A 22,585-nucleotide genomic window follows, 5' to 3' on the forward strand; every position below is an offset into this window, starting at 1 on the left:
ACCAGGTTTCTCTTCTCAGAGCTTAGGTAAGAAGAGGTGGGATAACACCACCAGGAAGCCGAAGAAGAATAAGTTTTGGAACAAGTTGAAATCCGGTCTGGGATTTGGCGGTGGCTCGAGCTTAGGCTCAGATGGTACAGAATGCCAGAGATGTGAAAGACCGCACAGGGGAGTGTGTCGAGGTGGGACTAATACATGTTTCAGATGTGGACAGGAAGGACACATAGCTCGGGAGTGTCCTAGAGCGCCTTTTATGGGCCAGCCCCAGCAGACAGCTTCTGGTAGTGTGGCACAGCCAGCAGTTCCAGCCACAACTCAGGGCAGTGGCAGAGGTAGAGGGAGAGGGGCAGCCTCTTCTTCTGGTTCCCGAGGTGAAGGTCCATCAGCTCCAGCCAGGATCTTCACCATGACTCAGCAGGAGGCTAACACATCCAACACCGTGGTGTCAGGTAATCTCGTCATTGGGTGTTCTGATGTGTATGCATTAATGGACCCGGGTGCATCTCATTCATTTATTGCTCCGAGAGCCGTTGAGAGGCTGGGTCTGATAGTCTCTGGGTTAGAGTGTCCCCTTTGGGTCAGTGGACCCAAGTGTGACCCGTCAGTGGTAGTGTCAGTCTGCCAGTACAGTCCAGTTTTTGTTGAGGGAAGATGCCTCTCCGCCGACCTTGTGGTTCTAGATTTGACAGACTTTGACGTCATTCTAGGGATGGATTGGCTATCTACCCATGGTGCTACCTTGGACTGCAAGGACAAGGTAGTCAGGTTCAGAGATCAGAACGGGTCAAAGGTCGTCTTCAGAGGAGACATGAGGGGCACACCTAGAGGTCTGATATCAGCTCTTCAGGCTCGTAGGTTGCTTAGAAAGGGATGTCAGGGGTACTTAGCTCATGTGAGAGAGCTAGACAGTCAGGTTAGGGAGCCGGCCTCGATGCCAGTTGTCAGAGAGTTTCAGGATGTTTTTCCGGATGAGCTTTCAGGTTTACCACCTGCTAGGGAGATAGAGTTCAAGATAGAATTGATGCCTGGAACCCGACCGATCTCTATCCCTCCCTACAGGATGGCTCCAGCCGAGTTGAAGGAATTGAAAGAACAGTTGCAAGAGCTGGTAGAGAAGGGCTTCATCCGACCAAGCACTTCACCTTGGGGTGCTCCGGTCTTGTTTGTGAGGAAGAAGGATGGATCCCTTAGACTTTGTATCGACTACAGGCAGTTGAACAAAGTCACTACCAAGAATAAGTACCCATTGCCAAGGATCGATGATCTATTCGACCAGCTAGCTGGAGCAGGTTGCTTCTTCAAAATAGATCTGAGATCGGGGTATCATCAGCTAAGGATAAGGGATGAGGATGTGCCGAAGACAGCCTTCAGGACCAGATATGGGCATTTTGAGTTCCTTGTAATGCCGTTCGGGTTAACCAACGCCCCTGCAGCATTCATGGATCTCATGAACAGAGTGTTTAGCCAGTACCTGGATCACTTCGTTATTGTCTTTATAGATGATATCTTAGTGTATTCCAGGAATGCAGAGGAGCATGCCCATCATCTGCAGTTGGTCTTGCAGACCTTGAGGGAACATGGCTTGTATGCCAAGTTCTCCAAGTGTGAGTTCTGGCTGAGGAGCATTTCATTCTTGGGGCATGTGGTGTCAGAAAATGGAATAGAGGTGGACCCCAAGAAGACAGAAGCTGTGGCTAACTGGCCTAGACCCACTTCAGTGACAGAGATTAGAAGTTTCTTGGGTTTGGCAGGTTACTACAGGAGGTTCGTTCAGGACTTCTCGAAGATAGCAGCTCCTCTGACCAGACTAACCAGGAAGAATCAGAAGTTTCTGTGGACCGACCAGTGCGAAGAGAGTTTCGAAGAGCTTAAGAAGAGGTTGACTTCAGCACCAGTTTTAGCTCTGCCATCTAGCGATGAGGACTTTACCGTCTTTTGTGACGCGTCCCGTGTGGGACTGGGTTGTGTACTGATGCAGAATGAGAGGGTGATTGCTTATGCTTCTAGACAGCTAAAGAAGCATGAGTTGAATTACCCCACACATGACCTAGAGATGGCAGCAGTAATCTTTGCACTCAAGATGTGGAGGCACTACCTCTATGGGGTAAAATGTGAGATCTTCACAGATCATAAAAGCCTGCAGTACATCCTGAGTCAAAGAGATTTGAATTTGAGGCAGAGGAGATGGGTAGAGCTGCTGAGTGACTATGATTGCAGGATTCAGTACCATCCGGGTAAGGCGAATGTCGTGGCAGACGCCCTAAGCCGGAAGTCACTAGGCAGTTTATTCCACATCATGGCAGAGAGGAGACCAGTGGTGAAGGAGTTTTACAAGCTCATTGATGAAGGTCTAAAGTTGGAATTGTCTGGTACAGGTGCTTTAATTGCTCAGATGAAAGTGACGCCCGTGTTTCTGGAGCAGGTGGCTCAGAAACAGCATGAGGACCCAAAGTTAGTGAAGATTGCCAGGACTGTTCAGTCAGGCAAGGACAGTGAGTTCAGATTCGACAACAAGGGGATCCTCCGCTATGGGAGTCGTTTATGTGTACCAGATGACATAGGGCTAAAAGGAGACATTATGAGAGAGGCTCATAATGCAAAATACAGCGTTCACCCCGGAGCCACCAAAATGTATCAAGATCTGAAGAAGGTTTATTGGTGGCCAGCTATGAAGAGAGAAGTGGCACAGTTTGTGTCAGCCTGCGAAGTGTGTCAGAGGGTGAAGCTGGAACATCAGAAGCCGGCTGGAATGCTTAACCCACTACCTATTCCAGAATGGAAATGGGAGAATATAGCTATGGATTTCGTAGTGGGGTTACCGGCAGCGTCCAACAGATTGGACTCCGTATGGGTGATTGTGGACAGACTCACCAAATCTGCTCACTTCATCCCTGTCAGGAGTGGCTATTCTGTGGACAAGTTGGCGCAGGTGTATGTAGATGAGATCGTCAGGCTGCATGGGGTTCCTGTTTCGATAGTGTCTGATAGAGGACCCCAGTTCACCTCCAGGTTTTGGTGGAGTCTGCAGAGTGCCATGGGTACCAGATTGGATTTTAGCACTGCTTTCCATCCACAGACGGACAGACAGTCGGAGAGGACCATCCAGACTATCGAGGATATGCTTAGAATGTGTGTGCTGGACTTTGGCGGTTCTTGGAGGCAGCATCTACCTTTGGTGGAGTTTGCCTACAATAACAGCCATCATGCTAGCATCGGGATGGCTGCATATGAAGCTTTGTATGGAAGGAAGTGCAGGTCACCTGTTTGTTGGGAAGAAGTTGGAGAAAAGGCCTTGGCAGGGCCTGAGTTAGTACAGATTACCAGCAGAGTGGTACCCATAATCAGGGAGAGAATCAAGACTGCTGCAAGCAGACAGAAGAGTTATGCAGACATCCGCAGGCGGCAAGTAGAGTTTCAGGAGGGGGATCTGGTATTGCTCAGGGTGTCTCCAATGAAGGGAGTGGTTCGCTTTGGGAAGAAGGGTAAACTAGCCCCACGATACATCAGACCCTTTGAAATCTTGCAGAAGATTGGGAATGTGTCGTACAAGCTAGATTTACCTGCTTCAATCGAGAGAATCCATCCGGTTTTCCATGTTTCAATGTTGAGGAAATTTGTGTCAGATCCGGGCAAGGTTCTTAGTGAGCCTGATGTGGAGATCCAAGAGGATCTCACCTATGTTGAGCAGCCAGTGCGGATCATAGACACCCAGATCAGAAAGCTGAGAAACAAGGAAATCCCGATGGTGAAAGTCCTGTGGAACCACCACAATATGGAAGAGTGCACTTGGGAGACACGGGAGTCCATGCTCCAGCAATATCCCCATCTCTTTTAAGGTTAGATCTTTATGTGTTTATGTATGTATGTATGTTATGTTGTTGCTATGCATGTACTAGTTGAGGAACATTCGGGGACGAATGTTCTTAAGGGGGGGAGAATGTAATACCCGGCTAGACTCCGGTATCGGAATTCCTACCGTCCGGTGGAATCTCGGATGTCGGAGACCTCTAGAAGGGTAGGATCATGTTTTATAAAAATGTTTAATGTGTTTTATGATTTTAGCATGAAAGAAAATGAGTTTTTGCATGAAAAGTCCTTGGAGGAAAAACCCAGGTTCGGCCGCCGAACATGCATGCGTTTTGGAGGCACGTTAGGCCCCCGAAAGCATGAGTGAGGAAAGTCCATGTTCGGCCGCCGAAACTCAAGTTTGGCCGCCGAACATGGAATGCATGCGGAAGCACTTTCGGCCCCCGAACGTGGCCTGGCCAGCCACCTATAAAAGGGTCACTTAGCCGAAATGGGCGAGCTTTCTCCCATTTTCGGCCACAGCTAGCTTCCGACCTCCCTCTCCCCAAATCTTGTGTTCTTTCTCCAAATCTCCTCCATTTTTCTTGAGTTTTCACCTCACATTGCAAGTTTTGAGCATTTAAGACAAGTTTTGGAGCTTTGGGAACTCAGGAGCTCATTTGCTTGGATCTCCGAGTTTAGGTCGCCTCTCTCTCGATCATCAAGAGGTAAGAGCCGATCTTAAGCTCATTGTATGTTTTAAGTAAGTTTTAAGTTGTTTTATGGGGTAGAATGGCATGTTTAGGGTTGTATGAGTTTAGAGCAAATGTTATGTTTTTGAACAATGTGGCATGTTGAAGTGTTGTAGTTGGGGTATTTGATAGTTTGAGACCCCTAGGTGTGATGTATGATATGTATGCATGTTTTAGAACAAGTTTATGCATGATTTGAGGTTTTGGGAGGCAAGAGGTTCATTTGAGCCAAGTTTCTGCCCATTTGGGAGAAACCAGGTTCGGCAGCCGAAGGAACTTTCGGCCGCCGAACCCCCTTGTGGAGGCAGCATTCGGCTGCCGAAGCTTGCCCCCGAAAGGAGACTTTCGTCTCTGTCTGGGACTTTCGGCCGCCGAAGGTGCCGCCGAAAGTGCCTGACTTTCGGCTCTGGAGGGATTTTCGGCTGCCGAAGGTGCCGCCGAACCTGCCCTGTCCAGCCTTCCTTTGCATGTTTTGCATGATTGTTTTGAGGTATTTTAGGGGGTTTTTGGGGGATGTTTTAGAGTTATGTCCATGTATGTTTGGTCCCCCATTGGAGTCCACCTGTGTAGGTTCGGACCCGAGGAACCGAGGACCCCAGCAGTGAGCCAGCTGTTACAGAGTTTGTCAGAGTTAGCCAGAGGTGAGTGAAATAAACCTTAAGTTTTAAAATAAATGAAAATATGAATTTTGAGCATGATCCATGCATCATGAATGCCATGAGATATAGTAGGTTGTTTGCATTAGTATTCACGAATATGTTGCATTGCATTTATGATGTTGATGTGGATTGGTTATTGGATGATCCTTTAGTCCTCATATGGTATGATGATGTTACGGCATGATATGGTATGGAAGTCCAGGTTGTACCCATTCTACGTCCCTGGCACATTGGTATGTATGATATGTTATGTTAAGAGAAAGACCGTTTGTACCCATTCTACGTCCCGGCACTTTGGAATGGAGAGGACTATAGGTGACAATACCATCCGAGATGTGATTTGTTGTGATGTGTGCATTTCATGATAGCATGAAATTTTAATATATGATTTCACTATTCTGCTCACTGGGCTTTGTAGCTCACCCCTCTCCCCTAACCCCAGATGTGCAGGTACAGGGTAGACCAGGAGGTTAGCCAGAGTTTTGAAGTATGTTTATGTAATAGTTAGATTGTGGACATGACAATTGTACTATGATGTAATGTAAGAGATTACAGTATGTTATGTAATGAGGTATTGAGGTTATAGTTGTGCTTGACCCTATGAGTTTTGTAATCCCTTGTTGATACATGATCTTAATGTCTATTGATGTTTATGTTTAACCAACTCAACTTATGATGTATCGCCCATTGGGGCATTGATGAGATCCTACTGAGGGATCAAGTTTATGATTATGTTAGTGCATGCACAGGTTGAGTTTGGTGTATGAGGAATGAATGAAAGAAAAGTTTTAATTTTTATGTATGATTGTCGATCATGTATGGGATTGAACAGGTTTACAGGTTCTATGTCAGGCTTGCTACGGGTCCCGGCGGCCTTAAGCCGATCTGGATCCTAGCGCCGGTAGCGGTCCGATTTTTGGGTCGTTACAGTTTCGGCAGCCGAAGGTGCCGCCGAACATGCATGAGTTTCAGATCTGGAAGGACCTTCGGCCGCCGAAGGTGCATGACTTTCGGCTCTGGAGGGACTTTCGGCCGCCGAACCTGCCGCCGAAAGTACCCTGTTCAGCCTTCCTTTGCATGTTTTCTATGAATATTTTGAGTTATTTTAGGGGGTTTTTGGGGAGTTGTTTAGAGTCATGTTAGTCTATGTTTGGTCCCTCATTTGAGTCCACTTGTGTAGGTTTGGACCCGAGGAACCGAGGACCCCAGCAGTGAGATAGCTGCTTTCCAGTCAGTTCAGAGTCTGCCAGAGGTGAGTAGAACTAAACTAAATTTTGAAATAATAAAGTTTTGAGTATGTTCATGCATCACGAATGCCATGATATATTTTAGGTTGTCGCATTAGAATTTCACGAATATGATGCATTGCATTCTATGTTGTTGATGTGGATGGATGTTGGATGATCCATTAGCCCTCAATATGATATGATGATTAATGAAAGTCCAGGGCTGCCCATATCCACGCGTCTTGGCATTGTGTGATGATTAAGAGGAAGTCCTGCGGAGCTCCGTCGAGGGCCGGACATATTGGTTTAGAGGGTTATTGGTGACAAGTCTATCCGTGATGTGAATTATATGTATTGTGATGTATTCCATGAAAACATGATTATGATAATGTTTTATGATTTTGCTCACTTGGCTTTTTAGCTCACTCCATTCCCTTAACCCCAGGTTTGCAGGTACGAAGCAGTCCGGGAAGTCTACTAGAGTAGGAAGATTTTATATATGTAATAGTTAGTTGTGGACATGAGAATATTGTAATGTAAAGTGTTGAACAGTCATGTAATGTAATGATGTTTATTGAGATTTAGAGTTGTGCTTGACCCTAGTATGTATGGTTAATCCCTTTTTATACATGATCTATATAATGTTTTTATGGTGTTTATGTTTAACCAAGCTTAGTGTATGGTATGTTACTCCATTGGAGCATTTGATGAGGGCTACAGTGTGGGGTTTATGTTTATTAGTTTATGCATGCACAGGTTAAGCTTGGTGAATGAAAGAAAAAGTTTATAGTTTTATGTATATGTATGATCATGTATGGGATTTATCAGATATGCAGGATGTATGTTAGGCTTGCTACAGGTCCCGGCAACCTTAAGTCGATCTGGATCCTAGCGCCGGTAGCGGTCCGAATTCCGGGTCGTACCTTTGCTTTTGGTCTTTTGAGTTACTGGTGCAGTTCTTTCTGTTGCTGGTGCTGAAGCTGTCTGCTTCTTAGGACAATCTCTCATAATGTGATCCATAGAGCCACATATGAAACAAGCTCCTATCAGCAATCTGCAAGTACCAGTATGTCTCTTTCTGCAATGGTCGCACTCTGGTGGAAGACTTCTTCCTGAGCCCCTTGAACTGGCCACAGAAGTAGTCTGTTGAATAGGCCCACTTGCTAAACTCTGAGCTGATTTTTGGCCTTGCCTTTGAGACTGGCTTGATCTAGCAGGTTGAAAACTTTTCTGTCTCTTACTAGAGCCATGTGAAGCTATCATATGTCCTTGACTCTGATTCTGACTGTGAGTCCTTTTTTGCTGACTCCTTTGTCTTCTACTCTGGTCTTCTTCCCTCACTTTCTCTACATTTAAAGCTGCATTCACCAGTGCTGAAAAGTCTCTGATCTGAAGAGCAACTAGAAGCATCTTGATCTCAGTGTTTAACCCTTGCTCAAATCTTTTACATTTTGCCTCCTTTGTAGGAATAATCTTCCTGGCATATCTGCTCAATCTAATAAACTCTCTTTTATACTCAGCTACTGTCATACGTCCCTGCCTCAAATAGATAAACTCCATTTTTCTCTTCTTCAAATAAATATCTCCTACATATCTCTTTCTAAATTCATTCAAGAAAAACTCTCATATCCTCTGTATTGGTTGCACTGTCTGTGCCACAGTGTCCCACCATTGGTAGGCTTCTTCTTTTAGTAGTGACACTGCACATATGAGACTATCTCCTAGGGAACACTGTAACTGTTGAAGTACTCTGTCTGTACTTTGCAACTAATATTCTGCTGCAAATGCATCATCTTCCTTTCGTCCTTTAAATTCTGTAGCACCATACTTTCTCAATTTATCAATAGGCGGCCTAGCTGGTGCTGGTGCAGGAGCCAGTGGTGGAACTATAGCTGGCTGAGCTACTCTTGCCACCTGCCTAAAAATCTCTGTTAATTGTTGTAGTAAGACCTCCTGCTCTGGCCTTCTAGCACCAGGAGGAGCCTGTGGCAGTGCATGGCCAATGCCCTCAGTCGGTACATGACTTTCTACCTCTTCTCCAACTTGAAATTCTCTCTGTTCTTCAGTCATCCTATAATATTAAAATTCATAAAATAGATCTGCATCAGAGTTACATCATATTTTTAATATATATGGCATTTACATATTCTTATACCTAACTATTTACCCACATACTGTCTAGAATCGACTAAACCAGGCTCTGATACCACTAAATATAACACCCCCTACCCGGTTATTTAATTAACCGAGCATAAGACATTATATTTTGTAACCGTTCTCTTATTTTTCCTTTAATTTATATCATGTAATTCATGGCCCGCGTTTTTTTTTTTTGAAAATCCAGCAGAATTTCCCTTGAAATATGGGCTTAATTCCACATGTAAATAGTAATATCACACTTCTATAAACTTCAACCTTAACCCCCAAACTTCTTTTAACATCAACACAATTTCAACTCATATCAAACACTTCATAAACATCTCATTAAACTCAACACAAAAACTTATACTAATAACCCATATTTACACCAAAATTAAAATCTTCAAATATATCTAATTCAAACCATATACAACTTTATCTCTAAAACCTTATGTACATGCCATATTTTCAAAATTAACTATATATAAAATTTATAAAATATACTCCAATATAGTTAATGATGTAACTCTGACTGGATTGATGCAGATCTTGATCTACTGCTCCTTGGATCTACAACCTGCGCAAGGAAAAATAAATTCCTACGCGCTAAGCAAATTGCTTAGTGGTGCTCAACCAAAATTTTTTTCAAAAAAAAAAAAATAAATCATTTAAATCAAAATTCATTTATCCGCAATAAATCAAACAAATAACAATAAATTATATGGCAAATAATTTGAAACAATTCTAAATCATATTATTATTTCACATATATACAAATTTTAATTTCAGTCTTTTTCTTTTTCTTCATGTAAAAAGTTTTATTTTCTCTTAATACTTTTATTTATTTATTATTTTTCTTTTGGCCCCTATAAATTCAAATGGGACTGTTAAGTCAGATAAGGAAACTGTATCTGTAGGGCACAAAGTGCCAAATAACTGTATGGCTCAAAAGCCGAGTCTATAACTGTAGGGTACCTCATTGTATCCCAAAAATCAGTGTAACTGTAGTGTAGTACTACAAGACCTGTATATGGCATGCCACACTCTTAAACTAACTCACAATTCCCACCAAACTTACTAGGGCCATACTTTAAATAATTTATACATTTAAACATGGGGACAAAAACTTTCAATACAGTATAACTTTCAATTATTCAAACTATAATACTTTATTATATTACAACTCTGCTTTTAAACATTGCTTTTAAACATTATCATATCATATAAATCTATTAATTTAATTCAACTACATAAATTACAAATTCATAATTTAATCCTTAATTAATTAAATATTATTATTTTTATTATTATCATTTTTTTTTCTAATCTAATTTTTTTTCCTATTTACCACGATATACCATATCTCATTTTTCTTTTTCTTTTAATTTTTATTTCTATCCAATAACTTTCTTTCAACCCTAATTTAACTATTTTACCATGTTTAACATAATATTTCTTATTTAGACTAATAATTATATTTTTTTTTTGTTACTATATCATAGCCAAATTACATCCTTAGAGACATTCCACTTAGTCCATAACTTGAGTTTTGCTCAAATTACATATAAATTTCAAAATTTTCTATTTATCAAATTTATCATTTCTTCAAACTTTAATCATGCTATATAACTAAAATATTATTCATTTGATCTAGTTCTACTAAGGTAGTAGAATTTTCAAATAAAACCTAATTAACAAATTATTGAGTTTATTCAAATAAAGTTGAGCACAAACTTTAAATCTTTCAAAATCTTCCACAAGCTTAAAATTTATGATCTTCCTTTTCTTTCCCTTTAGAGTTTCCACTCTTCCCTTCCACTTATTCTTAATGGAAAATAAATAAATAAATCATATTAATACAATATTTTTCATAAATATTCACAATTTTCTCTTTAATTTCTCTTTTTTTCTTCAAATTCTACTTTGAAAATGTGTTGGGAGAAAATGGGTAATTGATTGGGAGTGAAAATTTGAAGAAATTTTGGTATAGAGAAAAAGAGATGGAGGAATGGGTTCTTTCTCTTGGTTGACGGGAAGGAGACGAAAAAAAAAAGGAAGATGTTGTTCTAGCTTTTTCTTTTCTTTCTTCTTCTTTTTTTTTATTTTTATTTACAAAATTTATTTGGTTAAGTGGCTACAAATGAGCCACTTGTCCTTAAATTAAATTTTAATTTATTTTTTTTTCTCTCTTTTTTCTTTTTTTTTTCTTTTTTTTTATTTTTATTCTTTTTTATTTATTCTTTTATTTTATTTTGGGATGTTACATTTCTCGTCCTGCCCATTCTCGTCTTTATCATCCTTCTCCTCTGAGAAGATGTCATCTATCCAAGTAAATTTCTCAGTGGAAAATTGCTTTACCAGCTCTTTCTTGACTAAGTTTTGGCCTTCGATGAATATCTCCCCTCCCCGGGCCACCGTCTCTTGAAGTTCAGCTTTTAGTTTAGCAATCTTAGTGGAGGTGGCCCAGTTCTCCTCAGCTTGAGACTGCAACGTATGGACTTGCCACTGGAGGATAGCCACTTGATTTTCTGCATTTTTAGCCCAAGTCTCAAGGGCAAGCTTAGAAGCGTTGGCCTCGTCCAGGTCCACCTGGAACTTGTCCACAGATTCCAGTGTCTCTTTCATAGTACCATCCACTTCATCAACCCAAGCCTTCAGCCTCGAGCTCTCCTCTTGTAGGAGACTTTTGTCCATTTTCTATGTTCCGAACTCTCACCTCAGAGTATTGTTCTGCTGCTTAGCCATATACACACAGAGAACACTCTCCATTGCTGAGTGGATTATGTGTCGATCTCGACCTCATTCAATCAGTGGCGGTTCCCGAGCCTCAGAGCGCTCTTGGCGATTAGGATAGGCAGGCGAGACTCCTCGAGAAGAGAGGTGGTATGGCTCAAAGCTAATGCCGGATGCAAGATGCCCTAAGGCCATGTTGCTCTAACACCAACTTCTTGTGGAGCATTGGTTTAAGCAAGGGCTGCAGGGGGAGTAGAGGAAGACTCTGGCTGATTGGAGGTTGTTCCCTTAGTTGCAGGTGGGGGTAGAGGAGGGGGAAGCATCATAATCTGCTCTGCCCGACAACTTGCTTTGGAGGTGGACTGGTGGTTGCAACGGCACACGCTGCTTCGGCAAGTTTGTTCCTTATCCCAGCCATATCTACACAAAACAAAGGGTGAGTAAGTAGGGCAGTTTTAAAAGTAAAAAGAGTTAGAAAGAAAAATACTCTACTCGCTAATATGAGATATGCTTTTCCAAAGGTTTGAAAGACTAGGCGAGTGAGGAGCCTGAGCTTGGCCTACCTAGATGTGACTCTGCCAGGATAAAATAGCGTTCCTCACCGTCACAGTAATATCAATCCTCTATGTCAAGGCCATCCTCCGAAGGAGGTCCAAAGACTCCTCCTCGTCCTGCCGTGGCTGGATCCCATTCTTCTAAAACTCCACGTATACATTTCAGTCAGTTTAGAGCCGCCCAAACTCAGATACCCTGTGATGTAGGATGAAAAATTTATTCTTCCAATGATTGAGTAAAGGTCAAAGAGGGTTTGATGCTTTTTTCCGCTGAAGAACCAGAATTCTTCGTTCTTATGGATTCTTAGCTGGTATAGCTAGGAGAACAACACAACACTCGGCTCGATGGAAGAAGAGAAAAACCACCAAAATCCTCTAACTGTTGGGATGCAGTTGGGCGACTGCAAGCTTGTGGAAACGGAGCACTTCAACCTAGAATGGATCCATCAAAAATCAAAGATCTGCCTTCAGTTGCTCTTCATAGACGATGATTGTGTCTTTCATAGGAATTCAGTCATTCACCTAAGCACGCGGGATGGGAGCGTAAATCTGAAAGGTCTCTCGAGAGATTGATAGTGATCATAAAGGCGGTCTACATCTTTATCAGTTAACACAGAAGGGATGTCATTTACCAGGACGCTTTCGTTATCATGGACCACTCTCAGTGGGATGACGGAAGCAGGGGCGCGAATGGGGGCTATTGAAGGAGGAGCTTGAGGTTGGACTTCCACCAGAGAAAGAGGAAGAAGAAGAAGAATTTCTATTTATTTTTATGAAGGAAAGCACGAATTACCTTGAGTAAAAAAATGTGGGAATAAAGAAGCTGAGTGATCGAGTCTTTTCTAAAGTGTAGAGATCAGTTGTGAGCAAAAGTGGGAATTGGAGGAGAAGAAGATTTTTCATATGACGATTATAACGACAGGTTTTGAATGCGAAGAAGACGATTGTAATTTTCGAATCTAAAGAATTGAAAATCAGTGGGAGGACCTCTGATGGGACACAACGATTGTTCAAAGTAAGTCATGAGTTGTAATTATAAGGCAGAGCCACGTGGCAAGGGTTTAATAAACTGATACGCAGTCCCACCCGTAGAAAAAAAAATCTGGACACCATAGCGCTTGGTTCTTCATCCAAGACTCACCCTCTCCTGAGTAGAACGAGATTTCATGAAAAGTTACTGTTAACAGATACAATCCAATGGATCTCCATTATACTTATAATCATGGGATCTCTTATCCACTAGTCGGTACCAATTGAATTTTTAAGATATTTGATAACCAACTCCACCTTTTAAAAGTATAACAACTAATAAACACAGAGATTAAGTTACACATTCATATATAAACATTTTTTAGTTCTAAACAATTCATTATCTCTCTTTTATTAGTTTATTGATTTTAGCGTCGAAATGGCCGCCGTAGACGCCAACCATCTTATATTTTTTTTTGTAGATCGACCAATCACAGTTCAGCTCTATTTCTGACACATTAATTCCTATTACCTGAATTTATTTATATAAATAATTAATTTAATTTAAAATTATATTTTATTATAATATATAAAAAATTTTTATGTTTTTATTGAAAAATTAGATTTTAAATTTTTTTAAAAGTATTTCTTTTAAATGAAAATTAATAATAAAAAATATTTTTTATATAAATTATTAATTAAAATATATAAAATTAAATCAATATTTTAATTAATAATAATCGAGTTTGAAACGAGTTTAAATAATTTATAATATACGAATTAAGTATTGATAATATTAATAGTGATGGAATTTCACATTGTAAATATACAAAAATTTATAATTATATATTTACCTCCCTAATTCTATTTAATTTTAAATAAAAAAATTTTAATTATTTATATTTTAAATTATAATATACCGGACAAGTTTTTTCCCTCATATTTATATTAGTTGCAGGAAACTATAACTTGGCCGAAGGTCCCTTGAGCAGTTAAACTGTTAAGCATTGAAATATCAGATGAGGGTAAATGGGGTTATTTTTATGGTCAATTTTGTGCAAAACAAATTGATAGATATTTTGCTATAAAAATTAATAAAATTTTATAAAAGTTTTGTATTTTATTTTAAATTTTTATAAGATGAATTTAATTTTTAATTAATCTTATTAAAAAAATATGATATTAACAAAATTAATATAATAGTTTACAAAAATATGTGGATATAATTTTTATATAATATTTCTATTTATTTTATAAAATAATAAAAATATATATTTATAATCATTAATATTTTATAAAAAAATATTCAATTAATAAAAATAGTAACATTTGCAAAAAAAATTAAAAATCATTAACACTTTAAAATATAAAGATAGTAATATATTATTTTTAATTAATAATTATTTCATTAATAATATATTATTTATTAATAAATGTTTTTATATTTTTAAAATTTTAATTTTTATTAACTTAATATATTTTTCATAAAATAATTACTTTACAAAAATAAATATTATTTTACATAAATTTATAAAATAAAATATGTCATTCCTGTAAAATTTAATATTTTTAATTACCTAATTACGGATATCTTATCTTAATTAATTATCCTTTAAAAAACTTGTTTCAAATTATAGTAAAAATTGATTAAATAGAATTTGAGTTGAAAAAATTGTGTCCAAAGATACTCTTCCTATTTCGTGTCTTTGGTTTTATTATTATTATTTTTTTAATACGGATTTCTTATCTTAATTAATTACTTCCTATATTATTTGGGTTTTCTATATTTGTTAGGATCCCCTAGTTTCCTGTATAGTATTAATGTTATGGTATCAGACCGGTGAATATAATAAGGTGATGAAAAATCTGGTTCATTATACGGAGGGCTTAAGCAATTGCAATTCTGTTTGATTAACGCAGGAAAGGCCTCAGCGTCCAGTTCATCAATAGCTACAGATCTACCAGAAGCAATTTCTTCTCGTTTTCAAGGTATATTGATATTTTCAATTTCTTTCCTCTTTTATGACGTCAAAATTACTAAGTGATATAGAGTGAATAATTTTCAGAACTTGAGAAAACAACTGAAGCCGGTTGTAGCAAAGCAACGTCATCAGCAGAACCAAAGATTTTGCAGATTCAGGAGATGCATGCAGAAAGTCATCACTCTGCTCTGGAACCGGCTGCTATGCTATCCGATACTTCACTTGAGGCTACAGCACCTCTTTCAAGGCTTATAAAAAATGATCGTATTCTAAACGAAATTTTGAGTAGAATTGGATATTCGAAAACAAGAATCGGAGTTTATGGAGGAGCAGTCGGAAAAACCACCCTATTAAAGTCATTGAAGGTTCATCCTGATATAAGGGAAATGTTTCAGTTTGTCATTTGGGTAACTGTTCCCAAGGTTTGGAAACTGGAAGCGGTGCAGCTAGAAATTGCAAAACAATTGCCTTTGGATGATAAAAAGTCTATAAGCTCATGGAAACTGATGAGCTTTCTAAACAAGGTCAAGTTTTTGCTGATTCTAGCTGGTATTCATCAGGTTATTAGCTTGGACTTTATCGGAATCCCTGACCCAACTCCAGAAAATGGTTGCAATATAGTTTTGACGGCTGTATCAGAGGAAATATGCGACAGAATGGAAGTGGATTGGAAGATAAATTTGGAGGGTTTATTGAAGGAATTTTGCGAGAATGCTGGTAAAATTGACTATTCTTCTGACCTTCAACCGCTAGCTCTAGAAGTAGTTGACTTGTGTGGCTACCATTGGCATGCTATCTTCCTAATGTCAAAGGCATTGAAAGATGAATATGATGTTTGTGTTTGGAACAATGCTATTGAAATATTGAGAACGCAGCCTGCATTTCCTGGACGAGATTTAGAAAACATCATGGCTGATGTGTTAAAATTCAGCTATAGTCGTCTTCCAGATGATACAACTAGAAGATGCCTAAAAAATTGTGCATTGTTCTTTGAGAACCAGGAGATTGCAAGAGATTCATTGATAGACAACTGGATGTCTGATGACTTGACAGATATGTATTCAAAAGGCCAAAAAGTTCTTGAAACTCTTGTCGCCTGGTAGAGTGTTCAGAGGATGGACAAGTTTTCAAGCTACGTGAGATAGATCGCTATTTATTAGTGGAACATGTTTTCCCGTCCATGGAAGGAGTATTTCTTATGAGAAATGATAGCAGATTGACCGAGCTGCCAAAGGATGTGAACTGGACAAAGTTATGTGAGATTTACTTGATGGATAACGAGCTAACCGAGTTATCTGACGAGCTGAGCTGCCCCCAATCCCAAGCATTCTTCCTTCAAAAAAACCTTAAATTGAGGAAAATATCAGACATTTTTCCAAGATATGCTTGCTCTACAAATCCTTAACTTGTCAGGAACTCCCATTAAATCTTTGCCGGATTCTCTTTTTGGATTGGTCAATCTCAAAAGGTTCTCTTTGAATCACTGTGTTCTGTTGAAATTACTACCATCTGGAATTGGAAATCTCAATTGCCTTGAGGTATTTCATCTTGAAGGGACAGCAATAGTGGCTTTACCGAGAGAAGTTGAACAGCTCACGAATCTCACATCCCTAAAAGTGTCATTTCGTGAACCTGTGAGTCTCGATCATCCAAGAAAAATGATTCCCGACGGGGTTATACCACAGCTGTCCAAGTTGAAAAATTTATATATTGATGTGAGTCCAAAAGATGAGCGTTGGAAAGCATCTGTGGAAAGTGTTGTTTTAGAGATTTGCACACTGACAACATTAGATACACTTCAGTTCTACTTCCCTAACATGAAACTTTTGAGCCGATTTAATTGGGACAGTATACCAATATCTCCACCATTATCACATTTCAGATTTACTATTGGTGATCATACCAGTCGCATCATTTGTCGAGTCCCTCGTGAGGCTGAGCTTGAGTTAGTACGATATGATAAATGTTTGAAGTATGTCAATGGTGAAGGTGCACCTAAAGAAATCAAGAAAGTGCTTAGACACGCATCTGCCCTTTTTTTGGATCGCAATATGACTATTGAGAAGCTATCAGAATTTGAAATCTCAAATATGATGCAATTGAAATGTTGTTTAGCAGGAGAATGTGACAAACTCCAATCAATCCTAGATGGAGATCAAATGGTAATCGGCGCTTCTGAAGAAGTAGTAGTTGGTTTTGAATCACTTGAATGTCTATATATATATTATGCTAAGAGTTTGAGGAGCATATGTGAGGGGCGATTGGATAATAGTAGCTTCAAAAAACTAAAATATTTGACCTTGCACATGTGTCCAGAGCTAACCATAGTTTTCACACTGGAGTTGCTTGGTAATCTTTCCAGGCTTGAAGAGTTCACAGTTGATGATTGCTCCAACATCAGGAGGTTAGTGCAATGCAAAGATATTGAGAATGAGATCAAGCATGTTCTCCCAGCCTTGAAGAAGATTTCTCTCCATTTCTTACCTGAATTGGATAGTATCTCCGATGTGTTATCCATTGCCCCAAGAATAAAATGGATGAGCTTTTACTATTGCCCAAATCTCAAAAATCTCCCAATTAGCAAAGCTTTCCACACAGAATTGGGGCAGATCAAGAGTGAGAAGAGCTGGTGGCAAGCTTTGGAGTGGCAAAACACCGAGCAAGATTCTAATTGGAAAGACATTTTTGTTGGGGTTGATGAAGGGGATTGAATCACATGGCATATACCAGAGGTAGTGTTTTATCTAAAACTAAGCCAACACTATTAACTTCTGTGTTCTTCAATTTTTTATTACATGCATGATGGTATTGAATTTCATTTTTCAGTCTTTTTGTAGAGTGAAGGACACTGGAGAGCTACAAAAGCAGATCAATTTCATTCAATGGAATAATGGTCAATGATGGCAAAGATCTCAACTAGTTTAGGATCAAAGCTTAAATATTGTGTTGTGTGTTGTGATGGCAATAATGATCATAATTCGCCATTATAGATTATATAATTACCTGGTTGGTTATTAATATATGTATAGCTATTTGTTTTGAACTACTGGTTACTGTTTGTAGTTGTATTCAGCTTATGAGCATATTATTATGGACAATGACAATTACTATTTTAAGTAATTTGAAATGTGTTATTCTTATAATAAATAATTGATGTAAAAGTTAAATAATATTTTGGTGATAGATAATTACATTTGAGAGATTGGAGATGATTATGTTCTTTATCTTTGCTTGATTCTACATTCCACAAAAAGCGTAAACGCCAATTTTTTCATATTAAAAATTTAGATTTGCAGACAATAATACCAGGGTCCAATGTGTCCAAGAAGTCTAAGATTCTCACGTTTCATTTGGGAAGGCAGTTCCACAATTGGTCACAACAATTTATGTAAACAATTTCCAGATCTTACAAGCAAAATGGTGAGATTACTGTTTTTGACTTTCATGCTATGTAAATCTATAACTGTACATTTTGCATAGGGTCAACAAAAGTTATCAGTGATTTTCTGTAGATGCAACAATAAAATTAACCACTATGGAATGAATTTTCAGTTTTGTATCATTTTACCAAATGATTACTGTAAATTTTGCAAGAAAACAAATTTTTTATTTTTATCATATAATCATTTAAAAGAAAATTTCATTTTATTGAGAAATTCAACCATGCCATTTACTTTTAAAAATCATGTATCATTACTGTCTATGTTGCGTCTTTGTGATGTTAATAAAGATTGTGATTGTTAATAAAGATACAAGGATCCAGTTCAAAAAAAAAAAAAAAAAAAAATACAAGGATGACCATTATAGACTATATAGGGACATGTTTTAGTACTATATTTAAAATTATTTTTGATTCATACCATTTGCTATAGGAATGACAATTGGAATGGGATGACAGGACCTTTTTATCTTTTTAAGTTAAAAAAAATTTTATACTCTAATAAAAGTAAAAGTTGACTCCGTCGCACTTTAAAATAGAATTTACTGAATTTACTGCATTTTTAAAGCACCTTACTGCCTAAATTTTATAAATATTACTACACTTGAAACGTACAATAATACTTATAAAAATCAGTCTGGACGCAACCATTACTGCACTGTAGTAATAAATACCGCACATTTAAAGTAAGCAATTAATATTATTTATTTATTTAATTATTATATTATATCATATTTATTTAATTATATATTAAATTTATATAAATATAGTTATAAAAATTTTATTATTATTATTATTATTATTATTATTATTATTATTATTAATTTTCTAATTTATTTACAATATAATATTAATAATTTTATTTCATTTATTTAATTAATTTATTTAATTATATATTAAATTTATATAAATATAATTATTAAAATTTTATTAATAATATTATTATTTTATTTATTTATAATATATCATTATATCTTTTATATTTATAATTCTATTTTATTAAAATATTATAATTGATTTATAAATATTTAATTTAAATATTTATGAATAGTAAAAAATATTAAAAATAAAATAAAAAATACTATAAAATACTTATGAAACATGAAATGTAATAAAAATAAAGTAAAAATTTATAAATAATAAAGTTAGAAAATAATGTTAAGAATGATGTAAATGTCCTCTCGTGCCATATGAGCATCCCCTTCTTTTATGTGGATATCAAGTTTCATATGATCGGTGGTCACCGTTTATAGTCTCACCTTCAGCAGCAGAATTAATATTTGTGGAGGTCATAGTAATATTAAGATTAGGGCTACCGACCTCGGATGTTATGTTACAATATATTGTGATTGTAAAAAGATATTGTGAGATGCAACAGTAGAGTAGTGTTGGCTCAATGTGTGCTGTACAAAATGGTTAAAAAATAGTTGTACTCCTAGACTAGATAAAAGAATATCCACAGAATATCTAGCAGAAAATGCATTAATAGAGTTAGTATATCGGGCAAAAGTATCAAAAGTACTACCTACCAGGGTCTGCATCTGAAATGGATGATTTGGAATAACGACTTGCTAGAAGGACCACTGTATCGAGATTATATGAGATAGTGACATATAACTACCAGGTGTCTACGTAGTATATTGTGATTCACTGTTTTGTGGAACACTAGATCCTGCTGATCACTGTCCAACCTTACCAAATGGTCGATGAGTGTGGAATGAAACGGGTGCCGAAATTATGATATTTACTAGGATAGTGGTATGTGCATCAACATTGGCTTCTTATCGTGAGCTATGTCTACACCTAGGTCTTCTCGGTGGGTCAATAGGCTCATTAGGATCATCTGGCATAAGTTGCGCCTGAGGAGCAGGCTGTGGTAGATGTATCTCAGTTATTCATTCTTTTCCTCCATAGCATAGAACATAATTGTTGTCTGTATTTCAATAAGATCAGTGCTCGGATTAGGAAACTGTCAATTTATCAGATAAATATTCTCGATATCGTTCTCATATTTGAATTATATAATTAAACAATGATATTGTAAATTAATATAAACATATGAAAATACATTGAATAATAAAATATTATCATTGTGCCAATAACTGCACCACGATGCGATATCCATCTACGAGATACTCTTCTATACCATTTTAGGTATTCTGAATGATAATGGAATTGTCCATCTAATGGTGCTGTTTCAACCAACCTCTGCCATCTATCTTCCCATATGGCAATCCAATGCGCATGAACTATAATCCAATTACTATTAGATGATAGTATAAATGTGTTATGAAATAAATGTGTTATGAAATAAATGTGTTATGAAGATTAGATGGCTGGCGTGGTGGATTTGGTATTAATTGTTGCATGCCGAATTGGCGTAACACCTATCTAGTTGATGTCATTCTACCACATAGAAGCATATTAGAGGAACCACTACTCTCCAAATGTCACGACCTTGTATAATGGTAATGATGCAAGGACTTCATCGGAATATGACTTCCATATCATTTGAAAAAAATAGATTTATTACAATAACATAAGAAATGTCCTAATAATCAAAGTACAAAAAATATTTTATATTATATTTCTAGATCGTCCATTCTGTCAAATTTATAATGTATCTCTGTCAATACATGTGTCACGATTTGAGTGATATGTCGTGCATTGCTCGACTTGAAAATAATATAAAATAAAACTTAAGAATTTGATGTAAATGCGCTATATGCAAGGTAAAATAATATCATAATAAGTATAAAATACTAACTGACTTCTAAGTGGGACATTATTATGTGGAACTCGTATATTTATACATGATGCGATTGAAGTAAATCGGTCTCATGTCCATATATAGAGAATGTATAGAGCTCTACCTTATTAAGATACTCTCGGATCTGTGCCCCGATAAAATTTTCCTATATAACCAAGCAAAACATGCGGAACCCCAACTATACATACTGGCTCTATGTATGTAACGACCCGGAAATCCGACCCGTTACCGGCGCTAGGATCCAGATCGGCTTAAGGCCGCCGGGACCCGTAGCAAGCCTACATACCTCCTGTAAACCTGTGGAATCCCATACATAACAACATATACATGATCTGTAAAAATTTTTCTTTTCTCTTATCCAAGCAAAACCTGTGCATGCACAAAATCATACATAAACCCCACACTGGAGTCCTCATCAAATACTCCAATGGGGTATCATCATCATACATATCAGCTTGGATAATCATGGTCATTAACATCATTACTCATTAAACACTCTATACATAATGGGGATTCACACACCTCTAGGTCAAGCACTACTATAATCCTCAATACATCATCAAATCATTCATTACATTACATGGTCATAAATACTCATTACATCATGTTCATGTCCACTACTATCTATTACAACATACATGACTTAACTTCACTCTAGCCGACTTCCTGATCTATCCTGTACCTGCAACTCTGGGGATAAAGGGAGTGGGGTGAGCTACTAGAGCCCAGTGAGCAGAATAATAAAACATCAATTTAAATCATGCTTTCATGTATGCGCCATAACACAAACATTTCACAACAAGGATGAACTTGTCACCATTTAGCCCCTATCTTTCTTACTTATACATGCCGGGGGCGTAGAGCCGTAGCAGGCACACCCGGACTTCCATAATCTGTCATAGTGCCAGGGGCGTAGAGCCGTAGCAGGCACACCTGGACTCACATAGGCTATCATGACATACAAGGGCTAATGGATCATTCAACATTCATCCACATCAACAACAAAGTATGCAATGCAACATATTCGTGAATTCTAATGCAAACAACCTAATATATCTCATGGCATTCATGATGCGTGAATCATGCTAAAACATTTCATTAATTTGCTTTAAAACTTAAAGTTTATTCCACTCACCTCTGGCTAGCTCTGAAGAGACTCTGAAGCAGCTGGCTCACTGCTGGGGGTCTCGGTTCCTCGGGTCCGAACCTACACAGGCGGACTCAAATGAGGGACCAAACATACATGAATATGACTCTAAAATACTCCCCAAAAACCCCCTAAAACATCCTGAAAACATCACATGAAAACATGCAAGAAATGGCTGAACAGGGCACTTTCGGCGGCAGGTTCGGCAGCCGAAAGTCCCTCTGCAGTCGAAAGTCATGCAGGTTCGGCGGCACTTTCGGCGGCCGAACCTCCCAGACAGAGACGTAACTTGAGTTTCGGGGGCAGGCTTCGGCAGCCGAAACTGCCTCCACAAGGGGGTTCGGCGGCCGAAAGTCACTTCGGCGGCCGAACCTGAGTTTCTGCCGAAGGGCAGAAACTTGGCTCCCTTGTGTCCACAGCCTCCAAAAC

At 37.9% G+C, this 22,585-nt stretch overlaps 2 protein-coding genes across 2 annotated transcripts; both read left to right on the forward strand.

Moving 5' to 3' along the window:
• Positions 1–12,194: 12,194 nt before the first annotated feature.
• On the forward strand, positions 12,195–15,903 carry LOC110624306 (probable disease resistance protein At1g15890). The gene is made up of 3 exons (XM_021769411.1): positions 12,195–12,405; positions 14,739–14,807; positions 14,885–15,903. The coding sequence occupies exons 1-3, from the start codon at positions 12,195–12,197 to the stop codon at positions 15,901–15,903; spliced, it is 1,299 nt and encodes a 432-aa protein (XP_021625103.1).
• A 279-nt stretch (positions 15,904–16,182) lies between these two features.
• LOC110624308 (probable disease resistance protein At4g27220) lies at positions 16,183–17,511 on the forward strand. The gene has a single exon (XM_021769412.1). It carries the CDS (start codon positions 16,183–16,185, stop codon positions 17,509–17,511), a length of 1,329 nt encoding a protein of 442 aa, XP_021625104.1.
• Positions 17,512–22,585: the final 5,074 nt, after the last annotated feature.

This window comes from Manihot esculenta, chromosome 10 (genome assembly GCF_001659605.2).
Source record: "Manihot esculenta cultivar AM560-2 chromosome 10, M.esculenta_v8, whole genome shotgun sequence".
Taxonomy (NCBI): domain Eukaryota; kingdom Viridiplantae; phylum Streptophyta; class Magnoliopsida; order Malpighiales; family Euphorbiaceae; genus Manihot; species Manihot esculenta.